Source organism: Bombina bombina, chromosome 1 (assembly GCF_027579735.1).
Source record: "Bombina bombina isolate aBomBom1 chromosome 1, aBomBom1.pri, whole genome shotgun sequence".
Classification (NCBI taxonomy): Eukaryota; Metazoa; Chordata; class Amphibia; order Anura; family Bombinatoridae; genus Bombina; species Bombina bombina.
In genome coordinates this window covers 888,487,403-888,512,009 of record NC_069499.1, presented here as the reverse complement: position 1 = coordinate 888,512,009, position 24,607 = coordinate 888,487,403, and the positions used below count along the sequence as shown (strand labels likewise).

The window sequence follows — 24,607 nt, the reverse complement described above, 5'->3', positions numbered from 1 at the left end:
TAAATAAATGCTAGATAGAATGATGCATTCAAAGAAAAGATCAGTCTGAGAATAACATGTAGATGTATTTTTTAAAGTTTCATTAGCTGTTTAAACATTTACAAAATAAGTGTAAAGTTTTAGTGTCTATAAAACAATGGGAGCTGCCATATTGTAACTTAAGTTACCTTCTCTGCTGTGGACAATTCAAGACAGTTAAAAATAGGTCACTAGAGTGTGCATCCAATGGCTGAGTGGAATATAACAGTGCTCTCCACTTCAGGAACTGAAAAGTTTACAATTTCAGTATGGAATTACAGGAAAAGGAGACAAAATAAACAATGAAAGTATATTGCAGACTTCTTTTTATATATGTGATTTATCATTTTATATTACTATCTCAAAGTGTTTAATGTCCCTTTAAGCTCCTGATGCACAGTTCTGGTGCTGATGTTGCTTCCAGAGGTAGTTTGGAACTCTGTATTGAATGATGCAGCATATGATGGGCACTTTTACTGGCTACAAGCTTCAGCACTTGGTGGCCCCGCTATGTGAGTTTGTGTGGTGTACCACTTTGTGGCTGGGCTGTTGTTGCTTCTAGGCACGTCCACTTCACAATAATAGCACTTACAGTTGACCTGGGCAGATCTAGTTCACAAACGGACTTGAAGCATCCTGTAAAAGTGCTACATTTAAAGTCACTGAGCTCTTCAGTATGACCCATTGTACTGCAATGTTTTTCTATGGAGATTTCATGGTTATGTGCTGGATTTTATGCAACTGTTAGCAATGGGTGTGGTGAAATAACTGACTCAGTAATTAGTATGGGTGGCCACGTGCATTTAACCATGTAGTGTATCTACTTGAGGCAGCTGAGCTGGATAATAATGCACAAAAGATTTATCAAATGTAAAGGTTCTTTTAGGTTAGGCATTTTGTGAAAAATTGATAGTAATAGAAAGTGAATAAAACAGAGAAATGATCAGCCCCCGTGGATGATAGGATTTTAGCAGTGAGTGTTCTGTTGACTAAAATAGATATGAAGTGGAAAAAAAAACAAAATTAAAAATCAAACTTGGCATAGAAAAGGGGAAGGAGTAGTACATAGTTCCAGACTGTGGGATTTAAAGGGACAATCTACTCAAAATTAAACTTTCATGATTCATATAGGGCATGCAATTTTAAACAACTTTCCAATTTACTTTTATCATCAAATTTGCTTTGTTCACTTGGTATTCTTTGTTGAAAGCTAAACCTAGGTAGGCTCATATGCTAATTCCTAAGCCTTTGAAGGCTGCCTCTTATCTCAATGCATTTGAAAGTTTTTCACAGCTAGAGGGCTTTAGTTCATGTGTGTCATATAGATAACACTGTGCTCACTACCGTGGAGTTACTTATAAGAGGGTACTGATTAGCTAAAATGCAAGTCTGTCAAAAGAACTGAAATAAGGGGACAGTCTGCAGAGGCTTAGATACAAGGTAATCACAGAGGTAAAATGTATATTAATATAACCGTGTTGGTTATGAAAAACTGGGGAATGGGTAATAAAGGGATTATCTCTCTTTTAAACAATAAAAATTATTTAGTAGACTGTCCTTTTAAAGCCATCAAGGCTCAAACATATAAAACTATGGCTGTTAAAGGGACAGTAAGCACTTTGATATTGTAATATAAAATGCTTTAAGGGCCATTATAGTAAAAAAGTGACATGAAGGAAACTCAGCAACAGTAATACTATACATGCTTCACTGAATAATTATTTTGAATGTGTGTGTATATATATATATATATATATATATATATATATATATATATATATATATATATATATATATATATATATATATATATATATATATATATATATATATATATATATATAAAAAACACATGCTGCACTATATACAGATGTGAGTTTCTATGCACAGATGAGTATTCTGTGCAGTATAATTATGATGAGTGTCTATAAACAGATAATGACCACATAGGCGCATGCCTATGTATCAGGGATAGGCAAGGTGTCCATACACGGACACTGGTGTCTGTGACTAGCAATTGCAGTGTCCGCCACATATATATGTATATATATGTATATATTTTCTTTCTAATTAAATATTAGGAATAAAAAAAAAAATGTAGTGTGAATAAAGTTAGTGGCTTGTCAAGAGACTGCTAGCGATATTGGGTGATACGTTATGGAATAAATAAAGCCTGAGTGAAATACTGGATGTGTATCTGCATCTGTATAATAACACCCAGCTCTATACAAAGACACAGTAGTGACACTGGCACATGTGTATAGCCAGACAAGGGCTGGTTATAGGGTTAGTGGTATCTGCATCAGTATAATAACACCCAGCACTATATAATGACACAGTAGTGACACTGGCACATGGGTATAGCCAGAGGAGGGCTGGTTATAGGATCAGTGGTATCTGTATTATAACACCCAGTACTATACAATGATACAATAGTGACACTGGCACATGCATATAGCCAGAGGAGGTCTGGTTATAGGATCAGTGGTATCTGCATCAGTATAATAACACCCAGCACTATATAATGACACAGTAGTGACACTGGCACATGGGTATAGCCAGAGGAGGGCTGGTTATAGAATCAGTGGTATCTGCATCAGTATAATAACACCCAGCACTATATAATGACACAGTAGTGACACTGGCACATGGGTATAGCCAGAGGAGGGCTGGTTATAGAATCAGTGGTATCTGCATCAGTATAATAACACCCAGCACTATATAATGACACAGTAGTGACACTGGCACATGGGTATAGCCAGAGAAGGGCTGGTTATAGAATCAGTGGTATCTGCATCAGTATAATAACACCCAGCACTATATAATGACACAGTAGTGATACTGGCACATGGGTATAGCCAGAGGAGAGCTGGTTATAGGATCAGTGGTATCTGCATCAGTATAATAACACCCAGCACTATATAATGACACAGTAGTGACACTGTCACATGGGTATAGCCAGAGGAGAGCTGGTTATAGGATCAGTGGTATCTGCATCAGTATATTAACACCCAGCACTATAAAATAATGTTTTTAATTTCAAATGTACCTTGGCATCCTTCACTAAGGTCTGTACTTTGGAAAATGTCCGCCACAGCCTTTGTCTGTGCCTATCCCTGCTATGTATAGACTGCTTACTATGCCCCCCCAGAATATGGGCCCTAGTGCCGCTGCACCAATTGTAGTTCCACCCCTGATTATAAGACTAGCAAACCTGCACCTCTATGTGTTTAACCACCGCAAATGTTAGTAACAAATAGTAGAAGTAGTACTGATAGGGACCCACAGAACATTGCTGATCCCGTACAACTAGCACTACTGGATAAGCAGCGGTTTCTACTATGGACCGGCAGTGCTCTGTGCATCCCAAGAGGTACTCCTACAATGTGTTACACCTCCTTTTGAGGTACTTCTACTATGTGTTACACCTCCTTTTGGAGATTAAACACATAGAGGTGAATGGTCACTAGTCTTATAATGACATGATCTAATGAATTAGAGCATGCATTTTTTTTTTACTAAATGGCACTTTAATTATGCATGGTAAAACAACTTTGTTATATACTTTAATTATATATTTTCCCCTGGATTTTCCAGCTCTAAAAACTGAAACAAAAAACACGATAGGCTTTACTATTCTAACATTGACATCTATCTGTTTCTAAAGTGCAATTTGTTATAATTTCTGCTGAAGGTACACAATGGAGATTTTGCAAACATAATGACAAACCCCTGCCTTTCCAGATCACATTGGCTCCTCCAAATAAGGAAACATGTGAATTTAATGTGACAATGGAAAAGCAATTTCAAGGCCTTAGCTATTTGTAATAAAACAAAATAGTTATATTATTAGTGTTCTAAATAATTTGCAGTCCTACAAAAAGCCAACTTCCCAGTACATTTTTAGAATAGGGGCATCAGCAGTGCAGTTCCCCTCCCAGTCACATGGAGCTGCTATCGCTTCCTTCCTCTCCTTGAGACCTATCTGGATCACTGACTCGCTGTTTTAGCTGTTCATCCTGGGATTCTCTCGGTGTCCCGGGTTCGTGTAATTGCGAAGAGGGTGAGTATGAGCCGTTTCTGCTTGCACGAGGTCTATAGATATAATATACTACGAGGGCGGGGTGTTGCTTGGTTATTAACAGATTAAGACATCCCGCACCGTGTGAGGCTGGGTGTACGCACAGTGCTTGTTAGTGTAGATGCTGTGTAGCATCTCCTTGCTCCATATTTTTCGTATTGTTTTTTTTTAATTATTATTATGTATTTACCCTCTAAACGTTTTTGTGATCCAGCGGCGGTTATTGTGATGCTCGGTAGGCAGGTGCTGGAGCTCAAAGGGCCGAGTTGTGCTAATACAGTCCCCATGCACAATGGAGGGCATTTCCAATCGTCCATTATGTTCCATTTTTAGCAAAGCTGAAATCACTGCACGGCTGTATGCCCCTCATCTCCCAAAATAAGTCTGGGAACATGTTTGTTTTTTTATTATACATATGTTAAAGGGACACTAAACCCCAAAAAAAAATATTTCATGATTCAGGTAGAGAATTAAATTTTAAACAACATTTCAATTTACTTCTATTATCTAATTTGTTTAATTCTTTAGATATCCTTTGTTGAAAAAAATAGCAATGTACATGGGTGAGCCAACCACATGAGGCATCTATGTAAAGCCATCAATCAGCTGCTTCTGAGCCTATCTAGATATGCTTTGTCGCAAAGAATATGAAGAGAATGAAGCAAATTAGACAATAGAAGTAAATTAGAAAGTTGTTTAAAATTGCATGCTTGTTCTAAAAAAAATAAATGGGTTTCATGTCCCTTTAAGTACATTAAATTTGTCTTAATGCATTGTATTTTGATGTGGTTGCATTCAAATGTAGATAAAATATATTAAAGGGGAAGCACCTCCACAAAAGAATAGGAGCTAGAATCGTTTCTAGACTTTTTCAGGTCTGGTTTACTTAGTCACTTTAGTGCTATTTACATAATTGCATTTCATGTAATTTAGCTCTGGAAATGCACACTGCTACATATATATCTAGAATTGACTTTACCATATAAGAGCAAAACAATGTAGTTTATATTATCATAATGACCGTGGCTAGTCTTGTCTGCAGATTTAAGCCCCAATTGGCTGCTACAAATAAGGCAAGTGGTAGGTGGAGTTTGGGTGCTGAAAAGAATACAGCAAACAAGATGTTAATTTTGTTTTATAAATGTTTATACTTGGCTATGTTATTCTATAGCAAGACAGTGGGAATGTCTTGTAATTACAAGGTTTACTGCCTCTTAATGTACATTAATATAGTCTTTAACTTTAGTGTATATTTTGCACAAAAAAAGGATAGACATAATCTTGCACATTCTAACCAATCCGCTTTTTCTGCACAAAACAAAATGAATGCCTAGCGTGCTAGTGATCCAAAATGCAGATGGGATCTCCTCCTTGACAACTGTTGGACATACAGTATCTTATCCCATGCTGGAGCCACTCCACTATATTAGATGATAGTTGTAATACATTAATCTATGAGTCTGTGTATAGGAATTGTGTGGCTAACCAAAAGCAAACTATACATAAGTACTTCACTGGCTGATAAAAAGTTGAAGTTGCTCCTAGCTACAGTTCAATACAAATGTGTTAATCCTTGACCCAAATTAGTATTTTCTTCACATTCTCTGGTGTGTCTGTTTTTTAATTAATTCTTTTGTTTGCTAGGTATTTAAAATGTCTTCTTGGGTAAAAGTAACCAAAGGCCGGCCTCAGAAGCCTGCAGCTGGAAAAAGGTAAATATCTCAACTTCATGTTGCTGTCTTCAATATTACATATGCACTGAATAAATGAAGGTAAACTTTGATGAATGAGCCTGTTTTTTAAAAATACTATTAAAATCAGGGGCACTTTCATTCATCAAAGTTTAGAAAGCAACCGTTTTTGATTAAAAACTTACATTTTGTTTTTCTCACAGCCAGAGCAGCTTCCCCCACCCGGAGATCCTCTCTTCACACATCAGCAATGACTAATCTGGCTTCCTCCAATCACGGTATGGCCTCAGGCAATGTTACCCCTGGGGGGAAAGCCGTGATTGGAGGAAGCCGGATTAATCATGGATGACTTGTGAAGAGAGGATCTCCGTGTGGGGGAAGCTGCTCTGGCTGTGTAAAAAAAACAAAGGTAAGTTTGTTTGTTTTTTTTTTTTTTTTTTGTTTTTTTTTTTAAATCATAACGGCTGCTTTCTAAACTTTGAATGAAAGTGCCCCTGTTTTTAATAGTATTTTTAAAAAACGGGCTTTCATTTATCAAAGTTTACCTTCACTTTAAAGGGACAGGAAAAGCAACATTTTTTCTTTTGTGATTCAGGCAGAGCTTACAATTAAAAAACAAAAACAAAAACCCCCAACAACTTCTATTATCAAATTTGCTTTGTTCTTGTGGTATTCTTTGCTGAAGATATTATAGTGCTTCAGACAAATGCACGCTCCTGAGCTTACTTCACTGTTTTCCAGCAAAGTATGAAGAGAACAAAGAAAATTTGGTAATATAAGTAAATGAGAAAGTTGTTTAAAATGACATGCTCTGTCTGATCCTAAAAGAAAAATAACGGGTTTCATGTCTGTGTCATATTCATATTTAAAATGTTAATAACATTTCTGCTTCAGAACAATTCCTATTAGCTATGGTATATGGTTGACAAGTAACATTGCCGACCAAGAATAATTGGAAGATGTGACACAGCCATTTTTGTTAGGATAGTTTAGCAATACTGCAAGTATCCCCAGATTGTGAAAAACATGGTCTTATAAAAGAGACCAAAAGTGTATATCAAAAAAAAAGTTTCCAAAGAACTGAAAAGTGTTATGTCCTTGTAATATCTGCGGTTCTGCAAACTTCTATAAAGTAGCCTACCAAAAGAAGCAAACCTTTTCATCAATTCATGTTAAATTCGATTGTATGTTCCAATGAAATTCAGCAAACATATCTCTTGTCATTCACTCACCCATTCTGTTCAGCTAGCTCTCAGTAGTGCATTGCTGATCCTTCAAAGGATACAAAGATAATGACGCACATTTGGTAATAGATGTGAATTGAAAAATTGTTTAAAATTGCATGATCAATCTAAATCATGAGAGAAACATGTTTCATGTCTCTTTAAACCCACCATACAACAAGATTCTGAAGGTTGCACTGCCTGAAAGGAAGCATATTATCATAATGCATGTCCATACAGGTCAAGCCTTATGCATATTTACTGCATATTTGGACAGAAATGCAGCAATGAACTGTATTTAAAGGGACACTGTACTATTAACATTCCCCCCCCCTTAATGTTTTCCAAGTGACTTGCTTATTCCTACTGCAATAAATGTATGGTAAATGGTTCCTTTATGTTTATTTTTATATTTGAAATCACTGGTGTTGCTCATTAAAACCATCACCTGTTGTTCTACAGGACATGTCCATAACAATGGGAAGAACTTGCAATGCAAGTAAAGCAGACCTGCTAATGCTATCTGTTAAATAAATGCTAATCATGTCTGGAGGGTTGACTAAGCATAACCAGCTATTTCACATACAAAATCTTTCTCCCCCTTATAATACCCCCTTTGGGAGATTAATCAGTGCCATTGTCGTCTTTACATACATTTTCTACATAGTAGGGTTGTACCGATACTAGTATCGGTACCGATACCATGTATTTGCATGAGTACTTGTACTCGTGAAATGCACCGATACTTAAACCGATGCCTCCACTTCCTACCCATATGCTATCTTGTGGCGTTTTTTCAAACTGCATGTTCCCATTTCATTTTAAACTGGAGTGGAGACTAAACTAAAAATTGTTTACTACTGTTCTGCCAATACAAATTGCTGTTATTTGTATTATTGTAGGAGAGATCACTGTACCTCGTTCAGACAAACCCCTGAAGTACTGGGGAGTTAATAAACAGATTTCCAGCTCTGGCTAAAATGGCCCAAAAATATCTTTCTGCCCCATGCAGTAGTGTGGAAAGTTTGTAATTACATGTATTAAATCCAAAATCCATTTAATTATTTTAGGAAAAATTATGTACAAACATAAATAGCTCATCATTTTCCCCCCTTCTTCCAAAATCTCCACCCCCCCAATCTCTCTATAACTGTCGACTACTCCATTACCCCTACCCCGCTTACCCAATGTCTTGGGGTCACATTTGACTCAAATCTCGCTTTCACTCCTCACATTCAGTCCTTGGTTAAATCCTGCCGCTTCCACATTTTAAAAACATCTCTAAAATTAGACACTTCCTTACACAAGACGCAACTAAGATTTTAATCCACTTTCATCCTTTCTCGCCTCGACTACTGCAATTCTATCCTCTCTGGTCTCCCTAACTGCCGCCTAGCTCCTTTACAATCCATAATGAATGCCTCTGCCAGGCTCATCTTCCTTACACGTCTCTCTTCATCTGCTGCACCTCTCTGCCAATTCCTTTATTAGCTTCCTCTTGCCTCCAGGATTAAACACAAAATTCTGACTCTGGCATACAAAGGCCCTCAACTGCACTGCTCCCCTCTATCTCCTACCTTGTCTCCAGATACTTTCCCTCTCGTCCCCTTTGTTCCTCTCACGACCTCCTACACTCCTCCTCTCGTTACCTCCTCACGTTCCCGTTTACAGGACCTCTCCAAGACTGGCTCCCATCTTGTGGAACCCACTTCCTCGCTCCACAAGACTCTCCCCTAGTTTTGAAAGCTTCATGTGCTCCCTAAAGACTCTACTGTTCAGGGTTGCATACAACCTTTACTAACCTTTCTTTATACCTGTTCCTCTCCTCCTTTGTTATACCCTTGAACCCCCTTAGCATTGAATATAAGACAGAAGCGCCACATGGCCCAATATTGTTGGAAATATTTTGGTATAAAATATGTGATGAGTACACTCGCATATGATAGGACACCCCTAGTAGTGTAGATGGAGCGATCTGGGGTCAAAAGCAGTCACCCAGAAGACTGACTTCCGGTGGATGTAATGTGATCTGTAGAGGACAACACAAAGCACAAAGGGGTGCCTATATGGCCTAGTATTGCTGGTGCAAATGGGTAGTATAAATAAATGAAATTCACTCACATTTGGTGGAGCACCTCCCTTGGTGCTACAGAGGCAAGCTGGGGTCAATATAGTCACCCAGTAGACTTAACACTGGAAATCAGGAACTCTCAGTGGTCCAATTGCAGATTTGAAGTAAAGATGGTAGAAAACAAACAGGCAGCAAGTGGTAAGTTATAAAACTTACTTTATTTAAAAGGTTTAACAATATTAACAACGCATTTCTCAGCCAACCAGTGGCTGTTTCATCAGGCTTGGTAAGCCTGATGAAACAGCCACTGGTTGGCTGAGAAATGCGTTAATATTTTTAAACCTTTTAAATAAAGTAAGTTTTATAACTTACCACTTGCTGCCTGTTTGTTTTCTACCATCTTTACTTCAAATCTGCAATTGGACCACTGAGAGTTCCTGATTTCCAGTGTTAAGTCTACTGGGGGACTATATTGACCCCAGCTTGCCTCTGTAGCACCAAGGGAGGTGCTCCACCAAATGTGAGTGAATTTCATTTATTTATACTACCCATTTGCACCAGCAATACTAGGCCATATAGGCACCCCTTTGTGCTTTGTGTTGTCCTCTACAGATCACATTACATCCACCGGAAGTCAGTCTTCTGGGTGACTGCTTTTGACCCCAGATCGCTTCATCTACACCACTAGGGATGTCCTATCATATGTGAGTGTACTCATCACATATTTTATACCAAAATAATTCCAACAATATTGGGCCATGTGGCGCTTCTGTCCTCTTCTATTCACTGCAGATTACTGATCCTGGGTTGCGGCCTCGATCCTCTACAGATAGCTGCCTTGATTGTGCCATCTTATTCACCTCACTGATACCATCTCCAAGCTATTTAAGGACTTCATTGCCTCTTTGATCATCAACTGTATGCTCATATAATATATTTAATATTCAAAATTGTAATTACTGTTGTACTTCTGATACATTGTCATATCTTTTTGAGGACTTAACTGGTATCTTTTTCTATTCTATATGTATATCTTTTAATACTGTTTACTTTGATTTATTATTATCACTAATTCTCATCCCATTATTGACTAAGTGTCATAATTGCCCACCAACTATTACTCTACACATTGAGGGCGCCCCCTATTATCTACCAACCCCCTTAGCATGTAAACCTAAGAGCCCAGCTGTTTGTAGGTCACTTTCTTAAGAGCTGACTACAACAGTGCGACTCTTGGCAGGGCCCTCTACCCATTTGATCCCTATAAAGGTTTCCTTGTATACCGCCTATGTTTATAGCGCTGCAGAATCCGTTTGCGCTCTACAAATAACCTATAATAATAAAATAAATAGGAGATAGAGAACGTTTGTAGTATTGTTAGGTTTTATTTTTCTACCAATTTTCTCAATAGGAACTCCAGACAGTGCATTAAAATTGCCTGCCCCTATTGTTTCTTGCAACAGCACTCAAGTCTGGGAATGTGTTGCTTCCATGACTTCATGCACGTGTTATTTTTTTTGATGCTTGAATATGAGAATCCTGCTTTATCCATGTGTTTTGCTCCAAACAAATATGCCCAATAAGCCTACAACATTAAGATCACATTCTCTTCAATAACACTAAATGCATTAAAGGGACATGAAACCCAATTGTTTTTTCTTTCATTATTCAAATAGAGAATACAATTTTAAACAAAGTTTCCAATTTACTTCTGTTATCAAATTTACTTCATTCTCATGCTATTCTTTGTTGATGAAACCGGAAATAGTGCTGCTATCTAGTGCTTCTTGCTAATGTTTAACATTGTTGCAAAACTGCTGCCATATAGTTCTGCAGACACGTGCACACTCCTGTGCTCATATCCCTGCTTTTCAGGATAACAAGAAAACAAAAAAAAAATAGATGATAGAAGTAAATTGCTACCAATCGGGACGCACTGCCCAGGTGCTGACCCAAAAATAGGCCAGCTCATAAGTTTACATTCCTGATTTTCAAATAACGATTCCAAGAGAACGAAGAAAAATTGATAATAGGAGTAAATTAGAAAGTTACTTAAAATTGCCTGCTCCATCTGTAAATGTCCGAATAGGTTTTTATGATTTAACAAATCCATCATGTTAAAGTAAAGGGCATTCTTGTTCACTTTGCAACGTTCTAAATAGACTAGACAGTGTTATACATTTCTTCTCTCATGTGAGTTTTATAAACTTATATATAGCCTCTTCTCTGTTTAGGGATGTAATATTTTGTTAACGCCCAAACCAATATATGTAGTGGTTATTATTATTATTTTACTGTTTGTTTCATTTTTAATGAGCCATGTAATTTATCTTGCAGATTTTCTGTAATGAATCTGGCTTCTTTTAATGGATTAAAAAAAATCTCTTAAAGGACCATTAAATACAATATATAATTTCATTATGCCATAACACTTCCTTTTTTATTTCAAATGAGCAAAATATTTTATTTTTATGACAATTTTTAAAATTTCGATTTCCCTATATCATGTGACAGCCTTTAGCAAATTAGACTGTCTGCTCTATGAACACTTGTATGATCAGTAGGAAGTGCTGTGTTGTTGTGGTGTTTTTTTATTTTTATTGCATGCTCTTTTTGATTCTTAGTTTAATTTTCTGTTAATTCTAAAGTCGACTTGCTCTAGTTTTGTATATCTCAGCTAGTGTTGTAAAATACCCCAACATTTGACTTCTTCTTCTTAATTTTTTAGGCCAAAACCAAGTTGGATTCCACGTCTTTTAGAGTAAGTTATTTTTTTTTTTCTTTAAAAGATATTTTTATACAAGACTTTAATGGACATAGAAGAATATGTTTTTATTAAAATAATAAAAATAAAATCGGAGCTTATATTTTTATTCTTTTGTAAAATAAGCGTTAACAAAAAAAAAAAAAGGGCTTTTCATTATGAGGTAATTAAAAGCAATTCTTTCAATTGGATTCATAAACTTTAGATATTGTGTCTCTTGTGTGTGCATTTGTCCAAATTTATTTTAATTTTAGACATTTAGGGCCAGATTATGAGTGGTGTGCTAACAGTTGGGCATGAGCAAAAAGAGGTTTAGCGTTCGTATTACAAGTGGAAAGTAAATGCCTGAGCCAAGTCACAATTTAAGTTAGAATGATTACCACGTCCTCAGAGCTCTGGTTTAACTGTTTTGCGAAACAAAGTGTCACAGAACACTTTAAAAATACTGTCTAATACATTTAAAAAAAAAATGCACAATAAAGTTATAATGCTTCAAACATATGAGATCTCAGGTGTTAGGAAAAAAAGGCAGAGATAAGGGCTTTAACATGGACACACACACACGTATGCAATGAAGCCCTTTGCAGTCAAGTAGATGAAAACATGGAATAGCATATTTATGCAATATTCAGATTTAATAAAGTGTTATACTAGGTTTTTACTGTAAAATTCTCATTTCAATGTTCTTCACAATGTGTTTTTTGTTTTTAAATAGATATTCCTAAATATAACTGTGTATATATCTATACCTATATATAATTGTATGGATAGATAGCTATATATTGTACCAAAATACCATCAGATAAATGTAGAAATATGTATTTATGAATAAATAGAACATATTCTGCTATCTGAAGAACAGTGAAATATTTATATTTTCATGACTGGTTGCCACACATGCGAGTATGTGATCAGGTTTCCGCACAAGGAGAGTGACTTCTGTGGGGGGGGGGGGGGGGGGGTAGTATGTTAACGCAATATCCTAACTAGGCTTTTTTAATTCGTTGGGTTAGAGCGCAAATGAACCAATTTACTTTCAACTTGTAATGTGAGCGCTACCCCACAAGCGCAGAAAGCTCACTTCTAGTGGAGTTAGCACGAGAGTGTTAAATACTGCTCCACTTGTTATCTGACCCTTAGGGTTTAGTGTAATCACTGTGGTGGAAGCTAAATAAGTTAGATGCATGGTGTGTGTATACTCAGAATAAAAATAATAATAATAAAAAAGAAAATCTTGTTTCCCTTTTCATGTATAATTATATAAAAATATATATTGGATAAATGTGTGTACTTTTTTCTTTTGTTTAAATATAGTATTAACCCTTACAAAACCAACCAGAAAAATACATTCTCTGATAACTACTCAAGAGATCTGGAAGAACATAACAGGTAAATATTCAACCAGTTCCTTTTTATTGCAATTTTTTTTGTTTTGTTTTAATTTGGCTGCCATGTTTAAACTACGGTTTTTATATTCTAAGAACATTAGCTGTATATTGTAATGGGAATAAATGTTACATTTACTGCAAATACACATCATTAAGATGTTCAACATACACATTTTAATTTCTAATGTATATTTGGTTTTTGTTACTTCCACAGCTTTGAAGAACTGTTTGGGCAGCAGTATCATCATCTTGCTGGGACTGAGGATTACTGTGAACGATATCAATATTCCCAGAAAGGTGAGAAGTTGTTTTCTTTTTTTTTTTCTCTCCTGAAAACTTGTTTATTATGTTGAATTGACTGTCATGGAAGGTTTATTTTCACATACTCCTTTGTACTGTACAGCCGTAGTGATATGGCTATAAATTCTGTTTAGATGAAAAAGCTTATAAATGTATTGTATATGCTTTTCTACACAAAGAGTCTACCGCATTATTATTTGATCTGCTGCTCTTTCGTTCTTTGTGATTCATTCTAGGATAAAACGCAAAACTTTTATTGAGTGTCTATAAATCACTGAGCACCTCTGTGTTCTCTAGGTCTACATTTCTGGTGAGGCCAAATAGGGACAGCTGTAAATTATTCACTAGAGCGTGTAGCCAATGACTGTGTGGGATAGAAGTATTAAAAGACCACTCAATGAAGTAGAATTACACAATTAACAAGTACATAATAAAAGACAATGCAATAGCACTTAGTACAAATAAGCAGTAGATTTCTTTTTTTTTTTTTTTAATTCTGACAAATTTAATTTTTTCTTCCATTTTCCGGCCCCCTGTATCACGTGGCAGACATTAGAAAATCAGACTAGTAACGTATACCCCGTGAGCTTGTGCACGTGCTCAGTAGGATCTTGTTCCTCAAAGTGTGAATATACAAAGACCGCAAAATGTGATGATGGAAGTAAATTGGAGTCTTGCAATTTTAACAGGAATTGGAAAGCCCACAATTTTCAGACTTTAAATTTCAGGAAAAAAGGGGCAAAATAAATAAAAGTATATTGCATAATTTCTACCTCATGTCATTGAAATATGCCACATTAAAATCATATGAAGTTCTGATGTAAACACTAGCTGGAAAAATGAAATCGCACTATCATCAATGCGATTACATGATTTCAAGACCGTGATCGTATCATGGAGGATTGCCTATGCTACTAGGCATGCCCCAGTCCGATTTTTCATTAGCAAAATGATGGAGGCTGAAGTATGCCATACAAGGTAGGACGTTCCATGCGTTAAATCCCAGCGCAGTTAGGATGGCATGGAACGTACTAAGGGCAATAAGGCAGTTAATGTCCCTTTGAAGGAAAATCTGTTTAAAATAAACTAAAACTGAGAGGAGATGCATGTTTGTGTACAACTAATACCCAGGTATCATTTAGTCACTGGCAGACCGGGACAACTCCCACAGAGAAACTTTTATTCAGTACATGAAAATGTTGTGTGGTGGTTTTGTTTTTTTTTTTTAGATAAAAAAACCCAAAACCCACTGTAGTAAATTTTGAATGACTGACAATTTTTGAGTACGGTGTCTGTTCTAATTTATTTTCTGTTTAGATGCGAACTTCAACTCAGATGACCGCAGAGAAAAACTGTACCTTCAGTTCTACCAGCAGATCCAGAATGAATACCACAAGGAGAGACCTTCAGACTGTGTGATTGTGGCAATCAGCAAGGAACAAATGTAAGCAAACCTCAGCAAATCACACTGGGCAGGTAGTGCAGTATCTCTCTTACCTGTATGTGGCCAGTATCCAATAAATTGGCTTGTTTGACCCTATGGAAATATGAAGATAGGCAAAACAATTGAGGTTTCTGTATATATTTTATATATTACAGTACAAATTCTTTAAGAAATCAATTAATTTTTTTATTTATAAATTGTGCCACATCAGATAACTAAAAGAAAAAGTGATGTTCAAAAAGAATAACCTGCTGTGTTACAATAGTTTACAATGAGGATATGAGATTATTGGCTGATCTAGCCTTAGACAACATAAGGATTTTTAAAGGTTCCTGGTTGTCAAGAAATAAATTGCTTTGTCTTTTTACAAAGGAGTTTATTTTTATCCTTCTAGTTTAAAGGGACAGTAAACACCTTTAAATTGTAAAATAAAAATATTTTAATAATTTAAATCCTTTTATAAAAGCTTATAAGATAGTTAGGTCTGCCAGTTCCAATACTAGTCCTGACTGGCTCCTCCAAATAGGGGAAGTGTTGGTTGGAGTGGCTATTGAAAATAATTGAAGCAAGCACCAATGCATTCCAAACATTTTCAGACTCGCCCACTATGTTTATTGCAAGATTGCAGAAAAACCTTGCAATGACAAGGTGGTTACTGTCCCTATAATTGTACTTTTTGTTTATATGGATGATTACTTTTGGTAGGAATTTAAAAAAAATGTTCTCTAAAAAATAGAAATGCCCCCAGTCTGTTATATGAGCATGTGACCTTTTTATATGGACTGGAGAGTGTTCTTTTGTTGAATGCTCACGTTTTTAAATGAAGGTTGAACAGTGGTTCCTATAAGGGAAGTAAGTGCTTTATTAGAACAAAACCATGTAAAAGCATACATCTTATACAATCCTTAGATTGCAAATTCCTCCCTTCTTCCTTTTTGGCACTCACACCAGTTAAAGTAATTCACTGGAGCGTGCTTTTGGCGGGCAAAGGAAAGTTTTGTTTCTTATACAGAAGAATGAAAGACTTTTCAGCAAGGGGATGATTGTATTTAATGTGTTTTTCGAAAAGGTCTCTCTTTCGGTTTAAAATATGCTAAAGACATTTACTACATCTGACACTTTTTAATGCCCCCCCAAAAAAAAAAATAATAATAATTATTAAAAGCATTGCCTGTAAATTAATCATATCAACTTTTGAATGGCTGGGAAAATGCCAAAAAAACCCCTTTTCAACAAGGTAAGTATTTAATGCTTTTTTCGAAAGTGTATGCTTTTATATTGTTTGACTTGTTAAAGGGACAGTATACACTCATTTTCATATAACTGCATGTAATAGACACTACTATAAAGAATAAGATGCACAGATACTGATATAAAAATCCAGTATAAAATGGTTTAAAACCTTACTTAGAAGCTTTCAGTTTAGCTCTGTTGAAAAGGCAGATGGAAAGCCCACTGCAAGTGGCAAATAAGACACTCCCCCTCCTTTTGCATATGAAAAGACCCTTTACACAAACAGGAGCAAGCTGGAGAAGGTAGCTGACGGTATTCACATAAAACTTTGGGGCTCGGTTAGGAGTCTGAAAATCAGAGCAATGTTATTTAAAAATAAGCAAAATTATAAATTAAAAAAAAAAAAAAAAACTTTATGGGCTTTATAAATAGATCATCTACAAAACATTTATGCAAAGAAAAAATGAGTGTATAATGGCCCTTTAAAGTGCTTCTGTATCCCTCGTTAAATCCATACAACAAACTGAAATGGCTATGGAAAAAGGGAAGTCATTTTTAAAAATTATTTCCGTTAGTTAAAGAACCTGACAATTAAAGGTTTAGTCCATTCATTTTTCCAGCACTGATATTAACAATAAATTTGTTGCTTACAAATATTTTCAGTCAATTTCATGTAGTCACAGAATATGTTAGCAAATCTGCATACAACTATACACTCTTTTCATTAATATTAAAATGTAGGTGCAATATTTTAAATGTTAAATTAAAATTGCATATAAAAACCAAACATTTTAACATTTAATAAAGTGAAACCATGATGGTCCTTTCTCCTAAACATTTGACAAAGCAAGGTAATACTGGTGCTTTGTTACCTCCATAATTACCCACACTCTCATAATCGTGAAAATCTGCTTGCACCAATAGAGCGTCTCATCACTTGAAATCAATCGGGTCCATATTGCCATTTTTACATTTCTTATTTGTGAGGCCATGACTTAACAGTAAACTCTCTACATTACATATAAATCATTCTGTTAAAAGTCTTGCCAATTTCAGTCCCACCACCTTATGTTTGATTAAACATTGTTTGTTGGATCTCATAGATCACTGGTTTTCAAACCTGTCCTCAGGCCTCACCACCTGGCCAGATATTTTTAGGATTACCTTGGGTGAGAGCAGGTAAATTTACCAGGGTTACTAATCTGCTGATTATATCTCCTGTGCTCTAGTTCAGATATCCTCAAAATATGGCCTGTTAGGGAGGCCTGAGAACAGTTTGAAAACCAGTGTCCTTGATTCATGCCCTACTTACTGTGCACATAGACTTTTATCCAACCTGTAAGGATAGGCAGTCTTTATACAATTGTTTCTTTCATATAGGTGGCGAGAGTCCACAAGCTTGTTACTGATGGGATATGCATTCCTACCAGGAGGAGGCAAAGTTTCCCAAACCTCAAAAGCCTATAAATACCTCAGAATTGTCTGCTCATGTGACTCTCCTTATCTGATTTTCCATCAAGATAAAGCTGTTTTGCAGACATCTTTAAAATTTTTACCTAAAGTTGTGAAATCTAACACCATTAATAGGGAAATTATTGTTCCTTCCTTGTGTCCTAATCCTAAATTCTACTATGGATTTCAGACAGACTTCTAGTCTTTTTTTGTTCTGCTTCTAGAAAAGGTCAGAAAGCCTCTGACATTACATTTAGCATCTTGGGGAAAACTTAATTTTTCAGTGAAAATAGCTGTTTTTATTTTTCTCTCCTTTTTTTAATTTTGTTACTCGTGGACTTCCACGTCTTGGGTATTATATCCCATCAGTAACAAGCTTGTGGACTCTCGCCACCTATATGAAAGAGAACGTAATTTACCTGATAAATTTGATTTCTTTCATGGTGGTGAGAGTCCACGATGCCCACCCAATTTTTTTCTTTATTTTGGGTTTTTTCATAAGCTCATCCATTTTTATTTTTAATGCTTTTACTCAAACACCTCACCTCTTGGCTATATGTTAAACTAAGTTGGGCGGGGTATTTATAGGCTTTTGAGGTTTGGGAAACTTTGCCGCCTCCTGGTAGGAATGTATATCCCATCAGTAACAAGCTCGTGGACTCTTGCCACCATGAAAGTAATGAATTTATCAGGTAAGTTCTTACATAAATTGTTTTTATTGGTTGAATCATTGAACAATTAAAAAAAAAAAAAGCACAAAAAACCCTGCATACTTAAACAATACTTTTTTGATTTTCACACTTCTAATTCATACATTTTACCTCAAATGATATTTTTTGTTTTATCTGACATTACATCTACTCTTCACTTTAAAATTAATTACTACTTTCTTAAATAAAGTAGTAATAAAATAACCTTTTTATTTTTAGGTCGACACGTTCCCATCCATTTTAATGAATCATTGGACTGGTTACCTTTTTAAATTAATATTGAATGTTTTATATGATACGTTTGCAGAAGTGAAACAAGTTTATTTTATTGTAAAGGTTCCCTGTTTAATGATTTGTTAATATCATGTGGAGTCTCTTTAAAACACTTCCTTAAAAAGTAACCATTTTTCATGTTTACACATTTTTGTTAAACCATTCTTTTCTTTGCATCCATAAAACCACTTACAGGAAACATTTCTCTTGCCACCGTATCCGTTCTACATGCTCTGACATACCTTCTCTTTTGTCAATAACCATCCTTTTCTTTCTTTAAAGGGAGTACGCTACTACCATAGGCCACCGATTACAGGATCATGGCCTTGTGGTGGAAATGATTTACTTGACATCAGAGTCTGGTCTCACTCGCGCCCTACAAGAGGTTAAAAACGACGGGTCTGCGTTTTGCATTCTAGTCGAGCAGTCAAATGTAGCTCTGTCCTCTTGCACAGCTATCATTCTTCACGATTCTGTCAAAAGTAAGTTTAGATGCACAAAGTGATGCTACAAAGAGAGAAACACAAAATAAAAACACTCTAAAATAATTTGTGATACAATCAAGCCTACCCAACACTGAGTTTATTAAAATGACACTAACTTTTAGACTATAGTGAACTTAACAAAATATATTGACTTTCTATACCTACATTCTTCTAATCTCATAGTTAACACCAATCCTGGCCTTCTTGGTACAAAGCTAATTTCTCTTGAGATTTTTATATGAATGGCAACATTATCTGTTAATATGCATTATGTAGGCTTTGTTTTTCATGTGTTTCTATATCCATGTTTTTCATTCCTTAACACCAATGCGATTTACCACCATTGCTGCCAAAACAAACCGTGGGATAATTTTAAAAATTAATTTACTAACTTTGACGCATCATGTTAGCAGAGATTAGTCTAGCAGCAAACACAAAATAACACATTAAATTCTCATACTATGACCATACAAACTTTGTTATGCGATTCATAAAAGAAACCATAGGCCATATAGATACAGGATTTTAAAAGCCACACAGCTACTTTTTAAAACTACTTATATAATTTTCTGGAAAATAATTCTTTATTTTTTTTATTTTTACATAGTGAAACTCACCCCAACGTTAAAATGATAGTAAATCCTAGCATTTGTGAAATGCTAGGATTTACCAGCGGAACAAAGGGGACTTTCAGTCATGAAGAATAAAATACTTTATGCTGAAAGCTCCTTTATGTGTCTGAAGCGTTCGCGCACTGAGCTCCTCAGGCAGAACGCTGTTTTGCTATGAGGTGATGTTTCCACCTTTTTGCCAATAGCTGTGTGGGCCAACTGGCATTATGCCGGATATACCAAATGTATGGCTGCACTGGACACAGACGAACAGAACTCCAACGTGGTAAAAAATAGTGTTTAATGGGGATAAGCATTAAAAACAAAAATCAAACTGACCTAGAAAAAATACAAAAAGTATACTGATCACTCCCTATCCGGAGTGATCAGAAGGGCAGCAAAGAAAAAACTGCATACGCGTTTCGTGCGGGGCTACCGCACTTGATCACTGCTTGGTTAACAGGTTAGATTGATGCCCTTTTAAAGCCACAGGGATATCATAATTAAGACTTCTAGTTAACCCTTTTATGGCTTACAAAATGTAAAATGTCACACACAATTAATTGGTATTACACAGAGTAGTAAGGTAAAAAACCTAAACTAAGATAAACTAATACTCTAACCTGACATGTTAAGAAACAATGGCTGCAAACAAGTGCAAATATGAAATTTATTTTTTTGGTTATATTTGCCTCTATGTAAAATAGATCAAGTCTCAACACAATTATACAAATAAGTTAACATCTGCTTCAACATTTAAACCCTAATTATGCCGGATAACTAGCACGCTATTGGCTAAGGTAATCAAACCGCAAAATTGCGTACTGTCGTGGGCTGCCTGAGGCACTCATCGTGGCGAACGCAGATAAATAAAGGAACTTTTGAGCATGAAGTATTTTATACTTCATGCTGAAAGTCCCCTTTATTTGTTGCACTGATAAATCCTAGTGTTTCATAAAACGCTATTATTTACTATCACTTTAAATCACACTTTAGAATAAATTTCTTGGCTCCTTCAGTGTATTTTTTTTTTTAAATTTGTTTTTGTACATAGAACAACTTAATGTTCCAAATATTATTTGGGTGCCTACAATATTTTTTGTTCTCAGCCCAGAAGCCCTTTTTATGTGTCTCAATCATGGCTTCCTTTGGAATTTAAAAGGACATTGCAATTATTTAAAAGGATTTTGTAGTCCTTTAAATTTAGTTTAAAAACTCAAGTTCCAAATAAATAAACCAAAGTTGTCTCCCTTCAATGACTAATTGTATTAGATAATACAGCGTAGTCCGTTTTTCGAATCTTTTGAAAAAAATATGAAGCCATTTAAGACACAGATCTAGTTCAGCCTTGAAGCTTCTCATAGGTTCTAATAGCGAACAATGTTATAAAGAAAAAGATTTTAATGGCAGAATAGAACCATAGGCCCAACAAGTCTGTCCACATTTCCTGTTAAGTTGATACTTAAAGGGACTTTTAACCCATATATTTCTTTCATTATTCAGATAGCGCATACAATTTGAAACAACCTTCCAATTTACTTCTGTATCCTTTGTTGAAGGAGCAGCAATGCACTACTGGATGCTAGTTGAACACATCAGGTGACCATGACAAAAAGCGTAGCCACCAATCGGCAGCAAGCTCTCAGTAGTGCATTGCAGGCTCTGAGCCTACCTAGGTATGCTTTTCAATAGAACAAAGTTTGTTAAAGTGTCAGCTTTATCTGAATTATGAAACTAACATTTTGGGTTTCATATCCCCCACAGTGTTTGTCAATACAACCTCTAATAGACGTTTACTGCAAAAATAAATTACCCTTTCTATGAAAAAGGTATAAAAAAAAAATTAGGAGCCATCAGAAATCTTAAATAAGACAGCCATGTAATGTTTAGGAACCAGACGAGTTCTTGTATATGTAGAATGCATGAAATAGTTGGACTAAAACAAAATATGGGAAAAATAAGTGAAGGTGATTAGATCCTCTCTTACCCCCACATCTCATAGATGCACAGGAGATTCCTTATTTACCCTTCTCTTTCAGATGTGTGGGTCTTAGTCTGTCCAAGTGGCAGGTGATGGTTTTAGCGAATAGTGCATAGCATTTTTTTTTTTCCTATATTATTTTTTTTTTTTTTAAATGTCTTTAAAGCTATCAAGTTATTGTCATGGAAATGATCACATGGGAACAACCATATTTTTGTTGTTGGATCTTTTGTTCCTCTGAACAAATAGACATTTTAGGATACAATTTTCACACTTTATTAAAGGGACAGTTTACTCAAATGTTCTCCCCTTTAATTTGTTCCCAATGATCCACTTTACCTGCTGGAGTGTATTAAATTGTTTACAAGTATTTCCATTAACCTTATATTGGCATTTGAATTAGTTTATTTAGCCTGTGGTATCCCCACCCATCCTCAAAGTTTTTGTCCACGAGGCCAAGCTGTATTAACACAGCCAGTAGAATAAATTGCACTCCCAGTGGGTTATAGAAGAGATAAGGTAATAAAATGTTAATTTTCCATTGTTCTCTCCAAGTATTGGTGATTGGTTTATGGACAGACATAAGATAAAGAAGCATGTATATGTAATGAGATCTGATTATACCTACAAGCTCAACCCATTTTATTAGGTTGTGGCTTCAAAACATAAAACCAGCTAATTCATATACACAAATAAGCCTTAAAAAAGCAAATCTCATACATTTTATACTCTGCAGCTGGTAAAAAAAAAGTAATTGTAAACACATTAAGGGATTTTTTTTTATAGTATACTGTCCCTTTAAGCATAGTTTAAAAGTAGGTTTATGGTGTGTGATTTTTGGTGCAAGTGTATAAAAAAGAACTTATCCACTTTTAGCATTTTTCCACCATGTTCACAGAGTGAGAAGGGACTGGGAATCTTTTCTACACCTAGTTTTATTATTTTTAGCAGCTTATCCTTACACATGTGTAAAAACAGATGTTCAATTTTTTATTATATTGCCAAGTGAATTTTGGTAAGGGGGGTATAAGCATACATACATTGTCTTAATGGGTTAGGTCTCCCGTCTTGGGAGTCTGGATTATGTATGATGTTTTAAACTTTATTTAATGTTGCCTTATTCCTAATTCTTTTCTGCATAACTTGTAAAGTAAAAAAAAAAAGAATAGTAGCTTAACTTACTTCAATTTCACTTACTCATTTTTATAGTAAAATGTAAGTATGTAATCCTAGGTGATTTTGTGAAATACTGATGGCCCCCAAGGCAGAACATACAGTGATGTGAGATGTCATCGCAGAAAATGCAGCATGTCTGCAGAAAGAACAGGATACATGCAGGAGCTGTTAGCGATTTTAACTTTTCAGCGCTGCTCCACATTAGGCTGTTCTCTTCAAACAGAGCTGTGCTCTGGCTGCACTGTCTGAGTTTTCCTGAGCAAATTTCATCCAGAGCAAAGTGTTTTAAGTGAACAGTGAAATATGCAGTAGCGCTGCAAAAGAGTAGTGCATTGATTGACTGGCTCTCAGAGATTGTTTCAAACCCATCCCCTAGCCTTTAACTGTCTGCAAAGCTGTTTTTTCTGAATGTAAGACGTTTGTATGAGCAATGCACCCTTTTAATTACTACTTCTATGTCAGACTATGTCTGCAGCTAATTTGCAATGACATTTTCAACTACTGCACTATATTATAAAATTTTAAATATTGCTTTATTCTCCATTTAACTAATATGTTGCAATTAAACTGGTGCTTTAGTGTAACTGCCTAATTTAAAATGAAATTTGATTTAAAAATGACCTGCAGAAAATTTTTCACTAAAAAAATCTCATTGCAGAAAGTGAAAAAAAGTTCTGCCTCTGGGCTGATGGCAAATCTGGATTTTAAAGTGTAGTGTAGGATTTGTGCAAGTGTGCCACAGAAAGAAACATTGAAAATTAGTTTAAAATACAATAAAAAGGTAAATATAGGGCTTTAAAATTACTTATCAGTGAATAGGTTTCTGTGCTTTAATTAAATATTGTGCACATTTTAATAGAACACAGGAACGCTTGTTTTTAAAACGGCAGAATGGCAAAAAGCCATTTAAAATGTGTTATTGATGCCATTTACATTTAGACTGGGTTATACCGATTCATGACAACAAAAAATATTTTTCCACAAAAAACTTTTATGGATGGGGACAGCCCAAATTTTTTTTCTAGATAAATTCAATCTAAGCACTTAAAGGTACATAAAACCAACTTCCCATCTAATACGAGGAGAATCCACGGCTTCATTCATTAGTTGTGGGAATACAGAACCTGGCCACCAGGAGGAGGCAGACACCCCAGCCAAAGGCTTAAATAACTCCCCCACTCCCCTCATCCCCCAGTCATTCTTTGCCTTTCGTCACAGGAGGATGGCATAGAAGTGTTGGAAGATTTCGAAGTAGTCTCTTATGGAGGGTAGTACTCTTCGGAATGGGTCTGGAGTTTTAAGTAGTCTTGTCAGCCTCTCAGTGAGGGCATTGACGAATGTTAGGGTCCGGAGATGCAGGGAGTGTTTCTGCGAAACCATCCCGACTCATGTTAATATCTTCTTAAAGGGACACTGAACCCAATTTTTTTTCTTTCGCGATTTAAATAGAGCATGCAACTTTCTAATTTACTCCTATTATCAAATTTTCTTCATTCTCTTGGTATCTTTATTTGAAATGCAAGAATGTAAGTTTAGATGCCAGCCCATTTTTGGTGAACAACCTGGGTTGTTCTTACTGATGGATACATTCTTCCACCAATAAAAAAAGTGCTGTACAGAGTCTGAACCAAAAAAGTTTAGATTCCTTTTTCAAATAAAGATAGCAAGTGAACGAAGAAAATCTGATAATAGTAGTAAATTAGAAA

The 24,607-nt window shown here is 35.6% G+C and overlaps 1 protein-coding gene across 3 annotated transcripts in view; it reads left to right on the top strand.

Moving 5' to 3' along the window:
• The first annotated feature begins 3,998 nt into the window (after positions 1 to 3,998).
• Positions 3,999 to 24,607, top strand: part of LOC128646101 (uncharacterized) — a 91,751-nt gene continuing 71,142 nt past the window's right edge. The window contains exons 1-7 of one of the 3 annotated variants that reach the window (XM_053699546.1): positions 3,999 to 4,081; positions 5,744 to 5,811; positions 11,813 to 11,845; positions 13,163 to 13,237; positions 13,451 to 13,533; positions 14,854 to 14,980; positions 18,931 to 19,130. In XM_053699546.1, the coding sequence (XP_053555521.1) occupies positions 5,753 to 5,811; positions 11,813 to 11,845; positions 13,163 to 13,237; positions 13,451 to 13,533; positions 14,854 to 14,980; positions 18,931 to 19,130 (577 nt within the window). In that variant the 5' untranslated portion in view covers positions 3,999 to 4,081; positions 5,744 to 5,752. The remainder of the gene's footprint in view (positions 4,082 to 5,743; positions 5,812 to 11,812; positions 11,846 to 13,162; positions 13,238 to 13,450; positions 13,534 to 14,853; positions 14,981 to 18,930; positions 19,131 to 24,607) is intronic. The other 2 variants (XM_053699544.1, XM_053699545.1) reach the window with 2 other exon arrangements.